General features: G+C 36.6%; 1 protein-coding gene across 1 annotated transcript; it reads left to right on the top strand.

The window, feature by feature from the left end:
• The first annotated feature begins 15,776 nt into the window (after positions 1-15,776).
• On the top strand, positions 15,777-19,345 carry LOC147481847 (uncharacterized). Its single transcript, XM_086579092.1, has 5 exons — positions 15,777-17,292; positions 18,135-18,192; positions 18,273-18,557; positions 18,642-18,821; positions 18,913-19,345. Exons 1-5 carry the CDS (start codon positions 15,777-15,779, stop codon positions 19,343-19,345), a joined length of 2,472 nt encoding a protein of 823 aa, XP_086435218.1.
• Positions 19,346-20,791: the final 1,446 nt, after the last annotated feature.

The following is a 20,791-nucleotide window of genomic DNA, read 5'->3' as shown; positions in this document are numbered from 1 at the left end:
TTGTGCATTTCAAGACTTGATGTTGATTAGGTAACTAAAGGCACCACTTTTGCATAGAAAACAAGTCAAGATGATTGCTGAGGAAGTTCTATGTTTAAAGCCCAAGATTCATAAAGAAAAGCCTTTTCAAGCCTAGTCAAAGCTGGGAAGTCAAAGTCAATCCGGGTAGAAAAAGGATAGAAAAGTCAACAGAACTTCAACAGGCCGTATCTTTGGACTTAGGTATTAGAATTGGGCCTACTTTATGCCAAAACGACCAACTCAGAATCAGTTTTTCAATAGACCCAGTCTTGTCCAAATTAAAGAGCTGTAAAAGTGGACGAAACGGGTACAAATAATTTTCAGCAGCTGTAGCCTCTTTGGATTTGACCTAATGGACTTTGGGCTCACATTAGAGGCCCAAAGTCTCCCTTTTTGGCCAATGCACGAAAATGTAACCCTAAACCTCTCCTATATAAAGAGGGTTAAGGCTAAACTTAAGCTATCCTCCCCTTAGTCTGTAATTAGTTTAGAATAGTTTAGTTTAGGTTTAGTTAAGTAAATTAGGGTTAACATTGTAGCCTCCATTAAAACCTTATCAAATAAAGCTTTAGTTCATCATATTTATTTCTTGTTTTATTATTTATGTTTTTAATTAATTCACTATTTTAGATTTATGGAGGTTTATGAAGCCATGTGAGGATGATTAGCCATTTAGTTTCTTATTATTTTGCAAATAACTTCATGTTTTTCGTTATGAGTGTCTAGAGATAGAGCTCATAACGTAGAACTAGAGTTTAGAGCCACCATTAAAGAGATTTATGGTGGAGCTAAACTTTCATGCTAGTGAAACCTTGATCTGAGAGGACTTGGTTTTCACTAGGGATTAAACAAGCGATTTGATAACTAACTAATAGTCAATCAAATCGCGTGGCAGAATTTCTCCTCTCTAATCCCTTTTATCATCGTATTAAACAATGTTGTTCACCCTTAAATATACTATTTTGACTCTCGCTAGTAAAGCATATTTCTAATCTAAACTTGCATCAAAGTAGTGTAAGACTAGAGTGGTTCGAACACGACTACTCCTTATTATTTCTACGATATTGAGAGTATTATTATCTACTATTTTCACCTCTTTCTCTATTGTTCTAGCATCTCTAATATATTGTTAATCAGTTTATTTAAATAATTTATTATCAATGGCGCCGCTTGCCATCTAGTTTGTTTACATTACGTGTGTTAGATTAGCAAATAATATTTTTACTATTCACAAAACACACACTGAAAACATTGCTTGTGATTTCTTCAAATTTTTCTGCTACTATTGGAGTGCATGCATACGAGTTGTGCAACCAACTCACCGCCCTCCCATGACCTGACCATAAAAATTTCAACCTACTGTTTCTACTTGTTAGCGCGGTGATAAAACAATAAAAGTGAATATAATTCTACTCCGAATAAACGATGAAGTCTAAACGCAAGTAAAACTAAAACTTTATCGTATACTATTTATCAAAGATTTCTACTCTCGATACTATTGAAGTAGAGTTAGAATAGAAGACTCGTTCTACTCCTAGTTATTTAGCATTCAAGTTTCCTACAACTATCAATCCTACCAAAGTCAATGAGAGTTTTACGAATTATACTACGATGTAATTTATACTAACAAGATACTAGGATTATAATGATTCAACTACAAAATGCTACGGAATACTAAAGTTTGAATCTAGAATAAGAATTAGGGGGGAATTGAATCCACCTTGAATCCAACTTAAGAACTAGCATAGATTATTGTAATCCAATTCTTACGTTCTTACAGTAAGAATTGGTCGTTCTAATCCCTAATTATATATGGCATCTCTACCAATTTATAACTAGCATGTGAGGAAGTCCACCTATTCTCATGGCGAATCAACGACCTTCTAGAGTGGAATAGACTCTTATAACGTTCTACACTACACAATCTAGTTTTCAACAAGGTTTCATCAAACCCCTCTAATGGAGGTTTAGCCTTGATTCATTAAACTATAATTTCTATATGAATTAAAACTAGACATCATAAAAATATTGGAACTTTGCTTATTTAAACTCAAATGGAAACTACTCATGCAATAATTGATTTAAACTAATAATGACAAATAAGTAAATCTAAGAATTGAAACTAATAATTAATGGAAAACGAAATTAGATTATCAAGAACTAAATATTTTATTGATCTAACAACTAAATAACAATCATTCAATACTAAAATTAAAACAAGAATAAAAACTAATTAATTAATTAAAAATCTCAATCTAGAACTAAGCTTTAATGGCTACTTTCTCTCCTAACATAATTGATACTTAAGAGCTAAGTCATGTGTGTGGAAATGGAGGAGACCAGATCCACATTTTCGTGCATTGGCTGAGGGTCCATGTTTTGGGCCGGAAAATCGAGCCCAAAGCCCAATTTCTTTAGTCCACAGGGCCTTTTTCAGCTGGCTTTGACTTCAATAGGTTTTTTTTTATCTATTTATGCTCCTCTGATTAGGTCACAATTTGGACTTTTGGAAAGCTCATTTCGAGCCGGTCGTTTTGACATATGGTACATCCAATTCTAAGGCATGAGTCCAAAGATACGGTCTTCAGAAGTTTTGCTGACTTTTGTGTGCTGTTTCTACCCGTCTTGGCCTTTAATCACAGAACTACTTAGCAACCAACCCTTGCTCCTTTATATCACCAAAGTGGCACATTTCTACACGTAATTGACTTCAATGCTTGAAATACATAAAAGCACGTAATTAGCATCAACTCTTATTTATTACTCACATAATTGGTCTAAAAGTATTATTGTTAAGGGGTTAAAACTACAGTTTTGAGCTCTTATCAAACCACCCCCAAATAGCATTTTGTTTGTCCTCAAGAAAATATGAGAAATTAGCATAAGTGACAAAAAATGGAGTTCTAACTAATCTCGTTTCACTGAGTGCGATTGCATTGACCATATGCAACAAGGCCTTAAACCACTAAGAATTCCCTAGTGGACGAGTTATAGCCTCGTGAGAGTTTTCCAGTGAAGGTACTCACAAACTTCATCTATACTACAACGACTCAGAAATAAAACTATTATTTCCTTATCTATGTCTCAATTATCTATACATCTCACTAGCAATGAATACAAAATAATCAAGTCGAAACCTAAGCTAATATATGCATAATAATCAATCATCTACGAGTAAACATATATACAATGAGTAATACTATAAGATTTACTAGTAGGTCCGTTTCTGAAAACTTGGAATAGCGTCCTTAAGTAGGTCCTCACATAAATGTCAAGACAAAAACCACTCTGATTTTTTCGCTCAAGTTTCGTTACTCCAGTGTGCAGTGGGCACACTTTACCTTACAATCTCAATGACACACAAGGAAGTCGGAGTCGATCAAACACATCTGCCACTTACTATCACACTAACCTATTCCTAATTAAGTTAGAGGTCTTTATTAGGTGTTGCGAGGATTAGGAGATGGTTTAAGAAGGAAGGAAATGGATATTCAAATAGGACAAGTCTAAGATAATAGAGTCTTTATATTATGTAACTAGAGAAAACCTTGTTCTTTACTTTTGCTTCTACACTTTGTTTCCATCCTTAGCCATATTTTTATTTTTCTTTGGCTTTTGACTCCTTTGATTCTATTTTTGGAGTTCTAACTCTTTATTTTCTTTTATTATTATTTTTTATTTGGATGGAAACTTACTTTTCTCATCTGAAGCGACTAACAAATTCTTGATTTCAAAGGTTCTTACATTTTCTATTCTTCATCTCTATTCTCAGACTTATTCAAAGAATTGGGTAGGTTGATTTTTAATTTTGTTTTATTTTGTAATAGGGTAAAGGATTTGCGGTTTATGAAAGGCTCAGAGGGGCGACTAGCGGAAAATAATTCATAGGTTTGAATTTCTGGTTATATTGACCCAAAGAGGGCCTAAATTCTCGCTTAGGATATGGTATAGTGATCAAGCAAGTGGACGTGTGATTTTTCTATCCGGATTTTACTTTTCCCTTGTGTCATTTCTCAAATGTTTTACTCATATATGGCTTTAGGCTATATTCTCACAGGATTTGTAGAATAAGTACTCTAGCCTAGATTTCAGAAACTTACTGCCAACAATCATAGATACTCATGTAACATATTTATAGATAGATGCAAGGATTATTACCTACATATTAGCCTAAGTTTCTAAAAACTATTCTAATGCAAAAGCTACGTGAGACTTCCAGATTATCGAGAGCATAGAAAAAGAAGACAATACCAATATTCATAAGTGTATAGCATACTTTTTATTTATATTTTTAAAATTTTTGAATTATTTTAACTAGAAAACAAGTGCATATTATACATATCTATATCCTAACAGATGCCTTAATTACACATGTTTCTATACCCCCCCTCCCCTACCCCCCAAACAAGAAGCATGCTTTGTCCTCAAAGTATTTAAATAAATAGGTTAGAGAAATACCATTGAAACGCGTGAAATTCTGGAACATCTGCAAAACAAGGTTAAACATACTAATATAGAAAAGAAAAATTGACGCAACTCTATAAGAGTTCCACCAGTAATGGGGTTAATAAGAAATAAATTGCTTGGGACATAAGCAGACACTAACTGAAATAAAAACTAACCTTAACTCCCGTTTAATCATTTTCCTCCTCATCCTTAATAAAGAAATGAGGTTCATTCACATCCTGCCACACCATGGTAATTTGCCAGGCTTCACGCACTTATCGTCTACTATAGCTAACCCGCAAAGCCACTTGGTCGATGGGGTGGCGCGCATGACGATGAGGTTGTATCCTCCATCCTTGCTAAGTCATTGCACGAAACGATCGAATAATACGATTGGTGGGTCTCACAATGTCGACCCTAACCCAATCCATGAAATGGACACAAAAAACAGGGAAGAAACATAGCATTATACGGCAAATTAAAACAGGCATAAGAAGGTACTCATGCCTCTTACTATGGGCTCAGGCTAAACTAGACATTAGGGTCTGGGGAATATCATAGAGTGTACGTCCCCCAGCTAAAGCAAGGAAAATATCACAAGTTTCGTCATTCACAGAAGAATAACGTCATTCCCCTCTAATGTTTAGCATGATCCAAAACATACCAGTGCCCACGTTCATAGACAGGCTACCAAGGGCGTCGTTATAATCCCCTTGGTCCTCTATCCTAAAGATTCCTACCCCGTAATGTTCATGCAAATCATCATAGTTATACATGTACATATTATCTAACAAATAGGCCCATGAGTCTTATATTTCGGCCGGCATAGCAAGTCCAAGCACAAAGGCTAGCAAGAACCTGGAAATTTCCATTGGTTCATCCCCGATGGTGATGGAGAATACTTGTTCTCCATCTAGTCTATCAAAGAACTTACAATTATTATAAAAATAAGATGTAGGTGCGGGAGAATAAAGTTCATCAGGACTTACCAATAGTGGCTCCCAACCTACTAGAATGATCACTTCGCGAAACCACGCACCATAGGTGTCACTTTGGAACAAGTCTTCAAAAGACTATTCCGGTATGATACGAGGGAATGTCATCCCTAATAAACTCGCTGGAATAGCTGCAAAGGATCCTAGAACAACCCACAAAAAACCAGATTTTTTTCGTGCCCACGGGTCAGGGCGCCAGGTGCACTCTACTTATGCCTGGGTAGGGCGCGGGGTGCGCCTTGGTAATTTTCGAGTTCCAGGCACTTGGGCGCAGGGCGCGCTCACTCTTTGCCTGGGATGGGCACGGGTCATGCTCAGGATGAAAACTGGAATTCCAGTGTTTTGGCCGCAGGTCGCGTTCAGCTCTGGGCTTGGTAGGGCGCGGGTCGCGCTCTAATGAAATTCTGACTGACAGTGCCTAGGGCGCAGGTGGCGCTCCACTGGGGCGCAGGTGCGTTCTGAGCTGCTAAGTTGCTAAAATGGAGAAGAAAAATGGGAAACGTGGGAGTGAAAGGTAAGAGATGAATGTTAGGCGTAGTGTGGGTTGTGAGTGTAGAATGAATGAAGTTTTTATAGGTTTTAAGTTGCTAAAACGAATCGAGAAGTTGCCAAAAAGCTTTAAGGCAATTGCGGGAAACAAAAAATTTCCAAAACCGAAAATGGAAACAACTCATATTCTTGATTCTAAAACAACCCTAATATCTTTTAGATTGAATTTAGGATAGAAACTGCCTAACTCATCGAGATTTCATCCTACCACAATATCTATTCATAGCGATGCCCATATCGGCAATATTCTCAACCCTCACTCCAAAACAACTTATAAAATGGAGGATCATATAACAAATCATGCTAGAGTAAATAATACCACCCCCAAACAATTTGGAAAGGTGGGATTAACAATAAAAACACTCCACAATTTGAAAAGAACCATATTATATTAAAAATGAAATTCAAATACAATTAACTAGCGAATCTAAATTTAACTATGGAATTTAAAAAAACTTAATATCCGGACTAAGAAAAACAATAAAAACAACTAAATAACATCGAAACTACATTATTTTAGAAAACCTAGCCACGTGATAAAGATGGACCCTGAGATGGAGATTGGGCATAGGATGAAGATGGGGCCTGAGATGAAGAAGGGCCCGAGCCGTCCGTTCTTTGACGACGACGCTCATGCCTCTCAGACTCATCTGAAACAGAAACCTCCAGTGGTGGCATGTGTCATAGAATTTCTACTTGGAACAGGTGTTGTGCTTCCATTACTGCTTTCATCTCTTTATATTGCTCATAGTGACGCCGAAGGAGTGTCTCCATGTTACACAAAATATCCTCCTGACACTTTTTGAGGTTTTCAAAACTAGTCTGAAGGTTCTTTTTTTTTATTTCAAATTATAATCTGCCTATCCCATACATCTTCACAAATAGCATAAATGCAATGCATGCCAGTATGCAACACTGTCATGCGTTCTGAATCAGACGTACACTTCTTTAAGGCATCTTCATCCAAACATGTTATGTTATCCATTTCCTCATCCGAATCAACCACACTATCTGATAAGAGCCCAAAAATGTAGTTTTAACCCATTAACAATAATACTTTTAGACCAATTATGTGAGTAATAAATAAGAGTTAATGCTAATTACGTGATTTTATGTATTTCAGGCATTGAAGTCAATTATGTGCAGAAATGTACTTTGGTGATATAAAGGAGCAAGGGTTGGTTGCTAAGAAATTTTGTGATTAAAGGCCAAGATTCAAGGAGAAAAAGCCTTTGTAAATCCCGGTCAGAAGCTGAAAAGTCAGAGTCAACGCGGGCAAAAACAACACACAAAAGTCAGTAAAACTTCTGAAGATCGTATCTTTGGACTCAGGCCTCGGAATTGGGCTTACCTTATGTCAAAACGACCGGCTCGGAAAGAGCTTTCCAATGGTCTAAACGTTTACCCAACCAGAGGAGCAAAAGTGGACGAAAAGCTTATTGAAGTCAAAGCTAGCTGAAAAGGGCATGTTGAATCATTGTTTATCATTCATTAGATAAATAAAACAGTTAGTTCTTGTTAAATTTGATCTTTGTTATTTAATGATTGTTTAGATTAATTACGATTCTTGTTATTTAATGATTTCTTAGTTGTTAATTTAGATTTCAATTATTGTTTAGTTAAATTTAATAAAGGTAGAATCTTTATATTATGTTGTATTCAATTTCATATGGAAATGATAGTTTGATGAATCAAGGCTAAACCTCCATTAGAGGGGTTTGATGAAGCCTTGATGAAAACTTGATTGTGTAGTATAGAATCGTTGTAAGAGTCTATTCTACTCTAGAAGGTCGTTGATTTTCCATGAGAATGGGTGGACGTCCTCACATGCTAGTTATGAATTGGTAGAGATGCCATGTATAATTAGGGATTAGAACGACCAATTCTTACCGTAAGAACATAAGAATTGGATTACAACAATCTATGCTAGTTTCTTAAGTTGGATTCAAGGTAGATTCAATTCCCCCCTAATTCTTATTCTTGATTCAAACTTTAATATTCCGTAGCATTTCGTAGTATAATTCGTAAAACTCTCATTGACTTTGGTAGGATTCATTGACGTAGGAAACTTGAATGCTAAAGAACTAGGAGTGGAACGAATCTTCTATTCCGACTCTACTTCAATAGTATCGAGAGTAGAAATCTTTGATAATTACGAGTATAGTTCAGTTTTAGTTTTACTTGCGTTTAGATTTCATCGCTTTATTCATTAGTAAAACTATCAATTTTACGTATTATCACTATCCTCCGGCAACATCCAAGTCTTTTGGATGCACTCCGTATAAATAATTTCATTTAAATGCAATTTTAACATAGTCCACTCAGTTCTTGGTTTCCCCCCCTAAGATAACATTATCTTCGTAATTAAAGCAGGGAATGGTGCAATACTCTTCCCAACTCCTCTAATCATATTTATCAAAAACTCGAGGATACAGAATTCATACCTCTTCTCTTGCAATATCCAGTTAACGTGCAAACATGTCAAACCGATGTCGCTCACTTTCTCCTTCCCAATGACGTTCGTACCAATCCATTGAGCTACAGCCAGTTGGTTGGTTCACTATGTCAAAATAGAGAATATATGACAGGCATGACACCCCACAATAGGACGGCTTCTAACTGTCTAAAAATAAACCACGGCTAATTTCTTGTATTAGACAGTTGTTACCAGTCGGGTCATATCCGTCGGTCTTTGTCTGTCTACTTCCTCCTTTTAATTCCCATTGTCGAGACTTCTGCTTTGAGCCCTGAAACCATTTCCCACCAAAAATAATTGAAAACCCATTTGCCACCAAAAAAATTGACGAATTTTGTGTTTCCCCCTCAAATTTCATAGCACGATTTTTTACTCACGTTTCTGCAAAGGTTCGTACTTTCTCTCTATTAGGGTTTTATTTATTTCTGTTCACTAAAATTGATACTGAAAATAATAGCCCTTTTGCTGTTGTTCAAGAGCTTCTACGAGAAGTTGAAATATCTCATTGGGGCATCGTTCAAAGTTCTGAGCATTATAAACTTGTTCACGGTTGGTGCTTTCGACACAAAGGCATCTTTTCAGGTAAGGCTTCATACATTACTAAAATTATCTCTTATTTATTAAGAGAAGGCAATCCCCTTAATTGTTGCTTCATAAACTTATTAGGACGAGGTAAGCCAAGTTTTGAGGATGTCAACATTATACATCGTGGTTAATTTTCTTGTCTTTTGTGACAACAAAGTCTTTAGAGTCCCATTACCGAGCAAAAACTCTATCACGGTAATACTTTCACCTTCCGCTTCCTTTGTTGAAATACATACCTATGATCTGTAGTTGCATTGCATGCATGGAGAGAAAATAGACCAGATATATCTATTACGTAACCTAACATATCTCAACTTCTGTTTCTCATATCTGGAGAGCTACTGTGTGACAGACATAAGTTCCATTCATAAAGTGTGAGCTTAAGAGAGTTATTGCTGGAGTGATCATGGGGTTGAGTGAATCCGATATAGTGGACAAGAGTGAACAAACTTCTTATAACAACACTCCTTATACATATAAGAAAAGAGTAGTTAAATTTCTAAAAAAATGCTTGCAAGATGCCATTCGTTTGCCAAGAAAAAGGATTTAGAGGTGTGATGGATTATCTCTTCATCTCCCTCACTCCTTGTTAGCTATACATTCCAAACCAAAATTTTATCTAATATATAAGCTCCATTTGTAAGAGTATTCCATGTCATAGTGCATCATGTTTCAGACCCATATCAACATGTTATAATGGAATTAATATTTGGTTTATAGAAGTTATGCAGTGACACTAAGTGCACTACTAACCACCTTGCAAATTTATTCTTTCTTATTGTATTTAACCTTTCATATTTTCTTATCTTCAAACTACCATCCAAGTGGTTGAATATCAATCAAGACCATCTATTAGTGGCATATCTTCATTTAAACATCTTCTTGTCCAACTTCCCCCACGGGTTCACTCTGTGTACTATCGAGATGGAATAGGAAACATCTCGACATCTCGTCTACGTGTTGGTGCAAAAAAGGTACTTACAATTTAATAAATGTTTTTTTTTAGGGGTCTATAATAATTATCAAAGGGCATTCTATAGTATACTATTTGTTGTATTGTGTGCAAGATATAAAAAGGGCTCAAGGTGCTGTAGGGGGATTCTGCCCCCAAGGAGTAAGGCTTAAAACTCACAATATAGGAGAAATAAGCTTCATACTTGTATATATATATATATATATATTAAAGTGTTAAGAAATAGTAAATAGATATCTTATTAAAGCCTTTTAATAAGAGAATAAAATAAAAGGCACCGCATAATAACTCCTTTTGCTTTGCAATTTACCTCAGAAAGGTACTTATAAAGATGAGGAGCTAAGGTTGATTTTATTATTTACTTAGTTGAATAGAGTAAGAATTATAATTGCAAGCAGTCTTAACCATAGTGGTCTATTCTCATTTGTCGCGGTATATCGAGAGTCGGTGTGTCGGAACCTAGACAAAGAATATACATGTCGACGAAGGCCGTTTCACAGTTAGATCTTGTTGCTTGGGTGTACTCCATTCATCTCGCAACCAAACATAATTCATCCCTTGAGGTATCCCTTGAGGTATGGGAGTAAAAGTTCCGTCTAGGGTGTCATTTGTTTTTTTAATGAATATAAGGGGTTAAATTTCATCTTCCAGAAGTGTTTCTCCTTAATCTGTTGGAACCAAATCCAGTTAGACCATAGAGAGTTTTCCTTGGCTACAATTTTGAATATCAGCCCCATGTGAGATGCTTTGTTCCAAAGCTTCATGTTTGTAATACCTAATCCACCCTCCTCTTTTGTGAGCATGATTGTTTTTCTGCTAGCAGATGCATCTTTTTTACTAGATCAGGGCCACTCCATAAAAAGTTAGCACAAATCTTCTCAATTTTCTCTAACACAGCGTTGGGGATAATGAAAGTTCTTTCCCAATAAATATGCAGAGAATTCAAGACTGATTGAATCAGTTGTATTCTTCCAGCGAGTGAGAGAAATCTAGTCTTCCAATTAAAGATCTTGGCAGTAAAGGACTCTATTAGATAATAACATTCTCTTACACTGATCCTTGTGGAAACATGAGGCAACCCAAGGTATTTCACAGGGGGTTGGATCACCACCACCCAACCCATAAGGCCATAACAGCTTCCAAAGCTAAAGCATCATCATCACTAACTCCACCAGTCATAAAAGTGCTTTTTGAGGCATTAAAGTGTAGTCCTGTGGCATTGGAGAACATAGAGACAATAGCTATTAACATATAGATGAATAGTCACCTCTGAAGAAACAAGAAGATGTCATCAGCAAAACACATGTAAGAAATGTGTATTTCCTTGCACTTTGGATGTGCATTGAATTGCTTGTGCCTTAGACCTTGCTCAAGAAGTCTGCTCAAGTGCTCATGATGTCCGTAATCAAAACAAAGAGAAATGGAGATAAGGGGTCTCCTTGTCTGAGGCCCCTCTTCTCTGGAATAAAACCTTGTGAAGCACCATTAATAAGCACAGAATAATATGATGACATGAAGCACATTTTATCTAGCTAAGGAATTTTGGGGGAGAGTTATAGGCAATGAGCTGATTTTCTATAGAGAGCCAACTAACAGTGTCAAAGGCTTTTTAATGTCAAGTTTTAGTGAGCATCTAGGGGAGATGTGTTTTCTAGTATAACCTCTAAGGAGTTCATGGGATAAAAGGGTATTATCCTGGATAGATCTTCCGGGGATAAAGGCGAATTGGGATAAAGAGGTGATTTTAGGCATTATATGTTGGAGTCTGGTTGTAAGGGTTTTAGAGACACATTTATAAATAGTATTGTAGTAGGATATTGGTCTACATTCTTCAGGCTTAGATGGGTTAGGAATTTTGGGAACAAGATAAATAAAAGTAGCATTAATACCCTTATTTAAAATACTTAAGGAGAAGATGAAATGAATTGCTCTAGAAAAATCAGCTCCCACCACAGTCCAACATGATTTGAAGAAAAATGAGTTATAGTCGTCAGGCCAGGGGACTTGTTGTCATTCATGGAGAATAGGCTAGCCTTAATCTCCTCGTCCACCGATATCCGATTCTAGAAGGGTAGCATCAACAGTTGTTATTGTGTTATACAAGAAAAGATCATTTCGTGTTGTTCTTCTTTGGTTGGAGCGACTTCATGTCCCATTAATAACTTGAATTAATCGACAAAAACCCCTGAGAGTGCTTAATAGTTATCATGTTCTTGTCCATTTTGGTCAGTCATGGACCCAATTTTCCTTCTTTGTTTTCTTCTCTCTAATCATATCATGGAAATAGGTATTGTTTCTATCCCCATATTTTAACAATAGGCGGTCGGTTAAATTGCTTCGGATCTTCTTCCTCCATTCTTGCTAGCAGATTGTAATTGGTTCTAGCCTCCTTCTCCTTATGATATATTGCTAAATCATTGGGAGAGTTGTGGAGAGTAGTTTGTAAGAGGATCAACTCACTCTTAGCTTGTTCCACTTGAGCATGTAGATTTGAAAAATGCCTTCTTGATCACTACTTAAGTGAACTCTTAAGCAACTTCAGTTTAGAGACCAGAATAGAGAGAGGATTGCCATATACATGTAAGGGCCATGCTTGTAGAAGAGGCATTGAAATCTGGATGCAGCTTCCAGGCATTGGAAAATCTGAATGGGAAAGTTTTTTTTATTTTCTCCTTCCAACTAAGAATAATGAGAGTGGTCGGATACCAGTGATGGTGCAAAACAGACAGCAGTGTCTGGGTGGTCTAAAGACTAATTGTTGTTGATAACAAGTCTGTCGAGCTTTCACTACGTCAAAACAAAGGATTTAGGACAGACATGACACCCCAGAATAGGACGACTTCTAACTGTATAAAACTAAACCACAGCTAATTCCTGGCATTAGACAGCTTATATCAGTCTATTCATATTCGTCGGTTTTCCGCTGTCTGCTTCCATCTTCGTCATGTTGTCGAAGTCACTCCCTTCCTTTGAGCCTAAAACCATTCCCCCTCTAAAAAAAAAAATTGACCCAATTTGTTTTCCCTCTTAAAATTTCAGGTTCCCAACAAATACCAATCTCTCAATCCCGTCTTTCTCTCACTACTATATTAACGCTTTTTTGTAAAAAGAAGGTAACCACTTCTTTCTTTTTTTTTTTCCACGAAATTGGTTTTCGCGACTTAAATCCCCAAATTCAACATCACAACATTCATTTAAATTAAGCTATCCTCGATATCCAAAGCCAAACAAAAAGAAAGGGACAATCCATTATTTTCTTTTCCCCAGCCGTGCATTTCGACTTGCCAACAAATTAAAGAATCCTCACATAGGTAATTCCTTCACTTTCGGTAGCCAATTGTTTTGCTTATTAGTGTCTTTTTTCTGTTTTTGGCCGGGGTTTCGCGTGTTATTCACTTTTTCTCGATTAGTGTCTTTCTTCTGTTTTGCCGCTTCGGGGGTTTGCGTGTTATTCACTTTTTGCTGATTAGTGTATTTCTTCTGTTTTGCCGCTTCGGGGGTTTGCGTGTTATTCACTTTTTGCTGATTAGTGTATTTCTTCTGTTTTGCCGCCTTCAGGGGTTTGTGTGTTATTCACTTTTTGCTGATTAGTATCTTTCTTCTGTTTTGCCGCTTCGGGGGTTTGCGTGTTATTCACATTTTGCTTGTTCTTCACTAAAAGTTTGTGATGTTTTGATTTAATAGGTTCTTCTCCTGTTGAAATTTTTCTTCAAGTAAAGGCTGAATTTTTCTCACTGCTTCTCCAAGGCAAGGTATAAAATAGTTTAACTATATTTATTCTTTGTTTCTAAGATTTAACTTTAGAACTAGGAAGTGTTGAACCTGTCGAAAATGGCTCTAACATCCATGTTAAGTCTGGAACAATCATTGTGAAGCTTTTAAGTGGAATCGTAGGAAGTCCAACGTTGTGAAGATTTGAAACAATCCTGTCAAGCTTATGTTAGAGCTATTTTTACTGACAAGCTTTTAAGTGGCTCTGACTTAACATTTTGGAACAATCCTGTTTCAAAAGATTTAACAAATGATTGTTCTCTACCTCTTCCCTATACGTTGTGAAGATGGGCATACTAGAATTTGAAGTGGAATAGGAAAAGGAGTTGAAATCCATGTTAAGAAACTTGAAATTGAGATTAGGGACTTTCAAAAATTGATTGTTACTCGTACACTTGGGATTAAGAAGCTTGGCATTCCTTGCAAACATAGAAAATTAATATTGAAGTACATTCACAATTAATATTAAGATGACTGCATGCCTGCAATGCTAGCGTCGGGCTGTTGTTGTTTCATGCATGATCAAGTAGTATTTGGGGCTTGATGATAGCGAAATTGTGTATCTCGTAGCTTTTGCACAAAGTGAATTTGGCTTGAAAATTGTAGCTTACTGAGCATCATGAAGCTGTTTACAATATTCTAGCTTTAATTAGGCTGTTCTCTCTATCACATTTTTTTGTGTGATAAGTAGCGTTTGCATGTGAAGAGGTAAATTTAGCTAACGTACTTGGGTGGTTCGTATAATTTTAATCATCTTCCTGCAATCCATATTTATCTTGTTTCTGTTCTAACTTGCAAGATTAGTTTTTATGCATGATTGACATTATTATAGTGATCATGTGTTACTATTCGGTTTTATTTAATACAACTTAATCAATGTCATGTACCCTGTAAGGAAAACATAACAAAAACAAAAGAATAAAAGATTGGAGGCTAGAATTTAATATTAAATACGAAAAATGAACTATACATTCTAGTTTCCGTGAGAAACAAATATATTTGTTCCTAAAGAAATTTGTTCTCCCTACTGCAATAGACATGTTATCCATGAGGGGAAATCTTTAAGAAAAGTGTATGTCCAATGATTCGTGAAGTTGTAAACCTACTACGTTATATGTTCTCGTTTATGTTATCCGTATATATGGGGTTTTGCTTGTTTTTCTTATTTGAAATTTCAAAACTTGAAACTTTTATTTTTGTTATGGGGTTTGCTTGTTTTTCTTATTTGAGTTTTCAAAGATTGAAACTTTTATTTTTAGTTTTCAGTTTAACAAGTTTGTGTTGTTTTGATTTAATAGGTTCTTCTTCAGTTGGAATTTTCTTCAGGGAAAGGTTGAATTTTTCTCTCTTTGCTTCCAAGGCAAGGTATAAAATGGTTTAACTTTCTTTATCATTTGTTTGTCATTTGTTGTGTTTCTCTTGTTATTTTATGTTATTATGTCGTTGGTATTATTGTTTTTATCCGATGGTATAAGTATAAGTATAGTTATGAGTTGTATTTTTTTTTTTTTTTTGTCAGTCTTTAAGAACATCAAGTGCATGGTCGATTGAGTTAGGTATTTTTCATTGTTTGGATATTCAGCCTCCATTGATTTACAATATATATCTATAGATTTTAGTTTGAGTTGGACTATTTTATTTCAAACTTTATATTTTCAAATAACCTGATTTCTTGTTTGTAAATGATATGACTTCTTTGGCATTAATTGGTCTTGGCCATAGAGAATAAAGAAGTTGCTATTAACATGAAATCACCAAGTGTCCTATATATATATATATATATAGACTTGAGCAAACTATTTAGACTTGGTAGGTGGGTTGTTGGGGTGCTAAGTGTGTTAGGAGGCAGAAAGGAATTTGAGTACCACTTTCTATGATATATACCTTTCCTAGGTTTCAAGTTCAATACTCTTTTTGAAATCATACTAATATTATATATGTTGATGTATTTATCTAGAAAATGTCTTCAATGCTTCCAAGCAAGAACTGGATGAAAGCACCGACTTCGTCTACTGAATACCTTCGAGGTGTTAAATCATTCATCCAGTTCACGCAAGAGAAATTAGGAAAGGAACTTGATTGGTATTGTTGTCCTTGTGCTAAGTGTCGTAATTTAGGGGGGAAGTCAACAGCAAAAGATATTGCCGAGCATCTTATTTGTGATGGCATAGACAAGACATATACATCATGGATACATCATGGAGAGTCATCTTCCAAAAGTAGTAACTATGTTAAAGCTCCCACTAGTTCTTCTACTAGGGGTTCTGAAAATATGTTGCCAAGGATGGAAGAGATGGTCAATGACACATTTGGACGAAGTCATCCTGTTGACTTAGATGCATGTCTTAACGAAGTTGATGATGGAGATGATGATGGAGATTCACCCAATGCCATACCGCAGGATGTTCAATACGACAAGTTGATGGAAGATGCTTTAAAACCAATATATCCATCATGTCAGGGTGAAGATTCGAAATTATCGAGTTTAACGATTGAGTTGTTGAGCATGAAGGCTAGACACAAGTGGTCTAATAGTAGCTTCACAGAGTTGTTGCAATTCCTTAAAAAGATTTTACCAGAAGAGAATACACTACCTGAGAAGACATATGCTGCTAAGAACTTGATCAAACCTCTTCGCATGAAGTGCGAAATTATTGATGCATGCCCAAATGATTGTATTATATACTGGGGTGATGAATATAAGGATTTGATTAGTTGTCCCACTTGTGGTGAAAACAGATGGCAACCGGTGAACCCGTTAAAACCAAAGGCTAAGATTAAACCATGGAAGAAGCTAAGGTATTTTCCTTTGGCTGAGAGATTGCAAAAGATGTACAGCATACCATGGATTGCAGAGAATATGAAATGGCATGCAAATGCAGTTTCTGACCAACGCTTATATCGCCATCCCATTGATTCTTCCATGTGGAACTCAATTAATCTTAAATGGCCTGAGTTTGCTGCGGAGCCACGTAATGTTAGATTAGGGATTGCAACAGATGGATTTAATCCATTTGGGAACAAGAATAGCATTTATAGTTGCTGGCCTGTTATGGTTACTCCATACAATCTGCCTCCATCATTGTGCATGCGGAAAGAGTTTACCATGTTGACACTTCTAATTCCTGGTCCAAGTAGCCCAGGGGATAACATCGATGTCTTCTTGCAGCCTTTAATCGAAGAGCTAAAACAGTTATGGGGTCCTGGAGTTGAATCATATGACTCCCATGCTAAAGAGACATTCACTATGAAGGCAATTTGTTTGTGGGCGATACACGATTTTCCTGCGTTTCACCATCTTTCTGGACGTAAAACGGCGGGAAGGTATGCATGTCCTATTTGTAGTGAAGATACAGATTCTACTTGGCTGAAGCATGGAAAAAAGTTTGCTTATATGGGTCATCGAAAGTTCCTAGCAGACCCGAATCATTGCTTTAGAGTCCAGAAGGCACAATTTAATGAAAAAGAAGAACACGGTAAAGCGCCCTATTCGTTTTAAAGGGTTCTCAAGTAAAATTAAAATGAGCCAAATTCAGAACAAGTTTGGCAAGGTGCCGGATACAACGAAGGAAGGAAGGAAGAAGAAGAGAAAAAGAACTAAAGAACTAGAAAATTAAGCATTTTCAAAGGATTCTATCTTCTTTACATTGCCGTATTGGGAGGTATTTTTAACATTTGTGTAGTAGTATATCATGTAACTTTATGTATGCATATCCATATATTCATTTATATATTTAATTCCTACAGCATCTGCCTATTTGCCACAATCTAGATGTGATGCACGTGGAAAAAAATGTTGCAGAGAATCTATTTGCAACAATCATGGGTACAGGTAAGAGTAAGGATGGACTCGAAGCCTGTATGGACCTTAAAGCTAGGAAGATAAAGAAACACTTGTGGCCGGTAATGAAGAATGACAAGTGGTCTTATCCAATAGGTGCTTTTTCTCTTTCACGTGAGAGAGAGTTTTGCTTTGTAGAACTTTGCACCAATTGAAGGTTCTGTTGGATATAGTGGAAATTGGAAACATAATGTGGACTTGGAGGATTTTCAGCTCAAGAACCTAAAATCCCATGACTATCACATCCTTTTACAACATTTATTACCCGTGTTATTGATGCATCTATTCAAAAAACACAAGCCATTGCGTGAAGCTATTCGCCAGTTGTCTTTATTCTTTAACGTCTTATGCTCCAAAGTCATTTGTCGCGGCAAACCTTTCGAACATGAGAAAACGATTGTGGAAACTTTGTGTGTCTTTGAAAAATACTTCCCGCTTTGCTTTTTGTTTCAATGATACACCTTGTTGTGCACTTAGCGGAAGAGGCACAAATTTGCGGACCTGTTAGATATAGGTGGATGTATCCTTTTGAGAGGTGAGTAAAGTTCTTTATATATATATCTTTCTTGTGATTAGTATGTAGTAATTTTGTATTAACTAATGGCACATGCACAGGATGATGAAAACTTATAAAAGGTATGTAACCAATCAGACTTTTGTCGAGGGTTGCATCCAAGAACAATACCTCGTGGAAGAGGCAATGATGTACTGTATGGAGTACATTCATGATGGCAACTTGGGAAGCCATAAGAATGGGAGAAGGGTGATCATGAATGAGGATATTGAAAGTGCACACCCTATGGATAAAAAGGGAAAGCAATATGTTCTTCCAAATATAGAGTATCAACAAGTTCGCAAGTGGGTTTTGACGCATTCTCTAGAAAATGCCGAGTGGGAAGAGTAAGTCGTGCATTTACCATTGTTTTGGTAGTCAATACTTGAGTTATGCATGTCAACTGTCCTGAATTTTTATTATTTTCACAGGAAGTACCAAGTATACCTCCAAAGTCAGAAATCAAGGGGTAAAATCGTAGGGCAGATCAAGCAAAAAGAGTTGGACTACATTCCTTGGTTAAGACTACAACTACAAAATGAAAATGTATCTCCTTTCAAGAGGATTGTTGATGGTCCATCTTTTACAGTGTGTCATATAACAGATACACAGTGAATGGGTATGTTTTTATACGCCGGATTCGAATCAACGACTACAAACACGAATAGTGGGGTTTCCATGAAGGCGTGTGACTAGTTTTAGGGCAAGCGCCAAGGATAGGAACCTTGTTGATGACGAAGTCACTTACTATGGAGTTGTCAAAAGAATTCTTGAACTTGATTATGTAGAATTTAAACAAACTGTGTTCTACTGTGATTGGGTGCGCATTGAGGATAAAACAAATGGTTGCACAGTTGATCCTGATACGAACTTGGTATTTGTAAATCTTGGGAGGTTCATGAGGAATACAAGTGAGGTTGACGAGCCCTTTATTCTCGCTTCTGAAGCTAAACAAGTCTTTTATTGCCGGGATTTGAGTAGAGATAATTGCCATGTTGTCTTGGATGCTCCAAAGAGGTTGAGTCAAGAGATAGATGCTTATGAAGACCCATTGGTCTTCGAGGCCAGAACAAGTGCTAATGATTCTTCATCAACAACTCTAATTGAGGACGCTCTAGAAGTTGCAGAAGACTAGATTTAATCTTAATGAATAATTTTTTTTTTTTTTTATGTTGATGAATAATCTTAATTGAGGACGTTCTTAGGAAACTTATCAATGAATAATCTTTTTTTTTTATGGTTGATATTTATTGGAAAGTTTATTTGAATTGGGTATCTTTTGTTTCTATTCATCTTTTCCAATGGTGCAATTGAGTTAAACGGTATGGTTTGAACATCTTGGGTGTTGTTCGTTTTAGTGGTTTTTTTTTGTTTTTAGTTTTTTTTCTTCGAAAGTGGTGCAACATATGATACATGCTACATCTATTCCATGTTTTGTTTAATTTCGTCTCCTTGGATTTTAACTATTTTGTTGAACTTTCTATTTAGGTAAAAAGAAGTCATGTCAGAAGCATCTGAAGCAAGTGGATTTGAAGCAAATGAATCAAGCAAGTGAGACGACGACAAAACAAAAGGTAAAGTAACATTTTTTATTTGATTATTAATTTTTATTTAATAACGTAAGTTGGCTGGGAAAGTGTTAAACCTATAAAAATGACCCATGATAGTTGATTAGATCTTGGTCTTTTAGTGCATGACTTTCAGTGGCATGTACTGGTATCTGGTTTATGGCAATGCTGTCCTAGGCGTAGGACCATACCATATAGCTGGGAAGCTTTTGATTCTTAAGAAATGCCAACCAACTAGGAGAGCATCTCTCCAAAAGCAGCTTTGCTAGTATCCCAATATGGGTTAAGTTTTATAATGTTCCTCTGGTTCTGTGGACACCGGAAGGAATGGAATACCTAGTAAGCAACATTGGGAATCCTCTCTACTTGGATAGTACCACCAGTACAATGAGGGTCTCTAACTTTTATAACTTCAACCATCGGCTTGACTTTGGGTGCTTCTATCGGCCTTTTGTACTTCCAATCGTGTAGTAATGCTTTGAGCCTTTCTCACAATAAGCGGTTCTGGACCGAAGAATTTCCATTCTCCGGTCTGTTTACATAATGCTTGGTGATCAAACCGACGGATGAACCGGCTGATGCCCCAACAATGTTGGCTGAAGTATTCGTTGAACTGCCCGGTTTACGGTAACACAATCAAGCGGTTGAAACGGGTGAACAGTCGCACGACGGACCGCTACCGCCCCTGCATCGGCATTGACTCCTTTCGATTCGGAGTTGCCGACCGCAATGTCGACTTGGTCCACATTTGCGGTCTTTCGATCCGCCCTTTTCAAAATCTCCTTCTTTGAAATTCACTCCTCATTAAGAAAAGCACTTCATCATAGCCGATAGCAATCTAACGAACCCTTTAATGGTTGTCCCAAAGAAGGACAAATGAGAATGACCGCAGAGAACAAAGGCGGGAAGCTTCGCCTACTATTCCAACCCCCAAGAACCAGTGAAGGCGACGCCTCATGGTGGCAAAGAAAAAGGAAGCTATGGCTTGCATTCCGTTAAAGGGGTATATATGT

The sequence above is a fragment of the Coptis chinensis genome, chromosome 8 (genome assembly GCF_015680905.1).
Source record: "Coptis chinensis isolate HL-2020 chromosome 8, ASM1568090v1, whole genome shotgun sequence".
Lineage (NCBI taxonomy): Eukaryota > Viridiplantae > Streptophyta > Magnoliopsida > Ranunculales > Ranunculaceae > Coptis > Coptis chinensis.
The sequence above is the reverse complement of the archived record's forward strand: the minus strand, read 5'-3'. Positions and strand labels throughout refer to the sequence as shown.

Excerpts from the sequence above, each read along its gene's own strand:
- LOC147481847 (XM_086579092.1), top strand. The coding sequence starts at position 15,777 with ATGTCTTCAATGCTTCCAAGCAAGAACTGGATGAAAGCACCGACTTCG. Across the intron at positions 17,293-18,134 it reads TAATGAAAAAGAAGAACACG|CGGAAGAGGCACAAATTTGC; the intron begins GTAAAGCGCCCT and ends TTGTGCACTTAG. Across the intron at positions 18,558-18,641 it reads GAAAATGCCGAGTGGGAAGA|GAAGTACCAAGTATACCTCC; the intron begins GTAAGTCGTGCA and ends TTATTTTCACAG.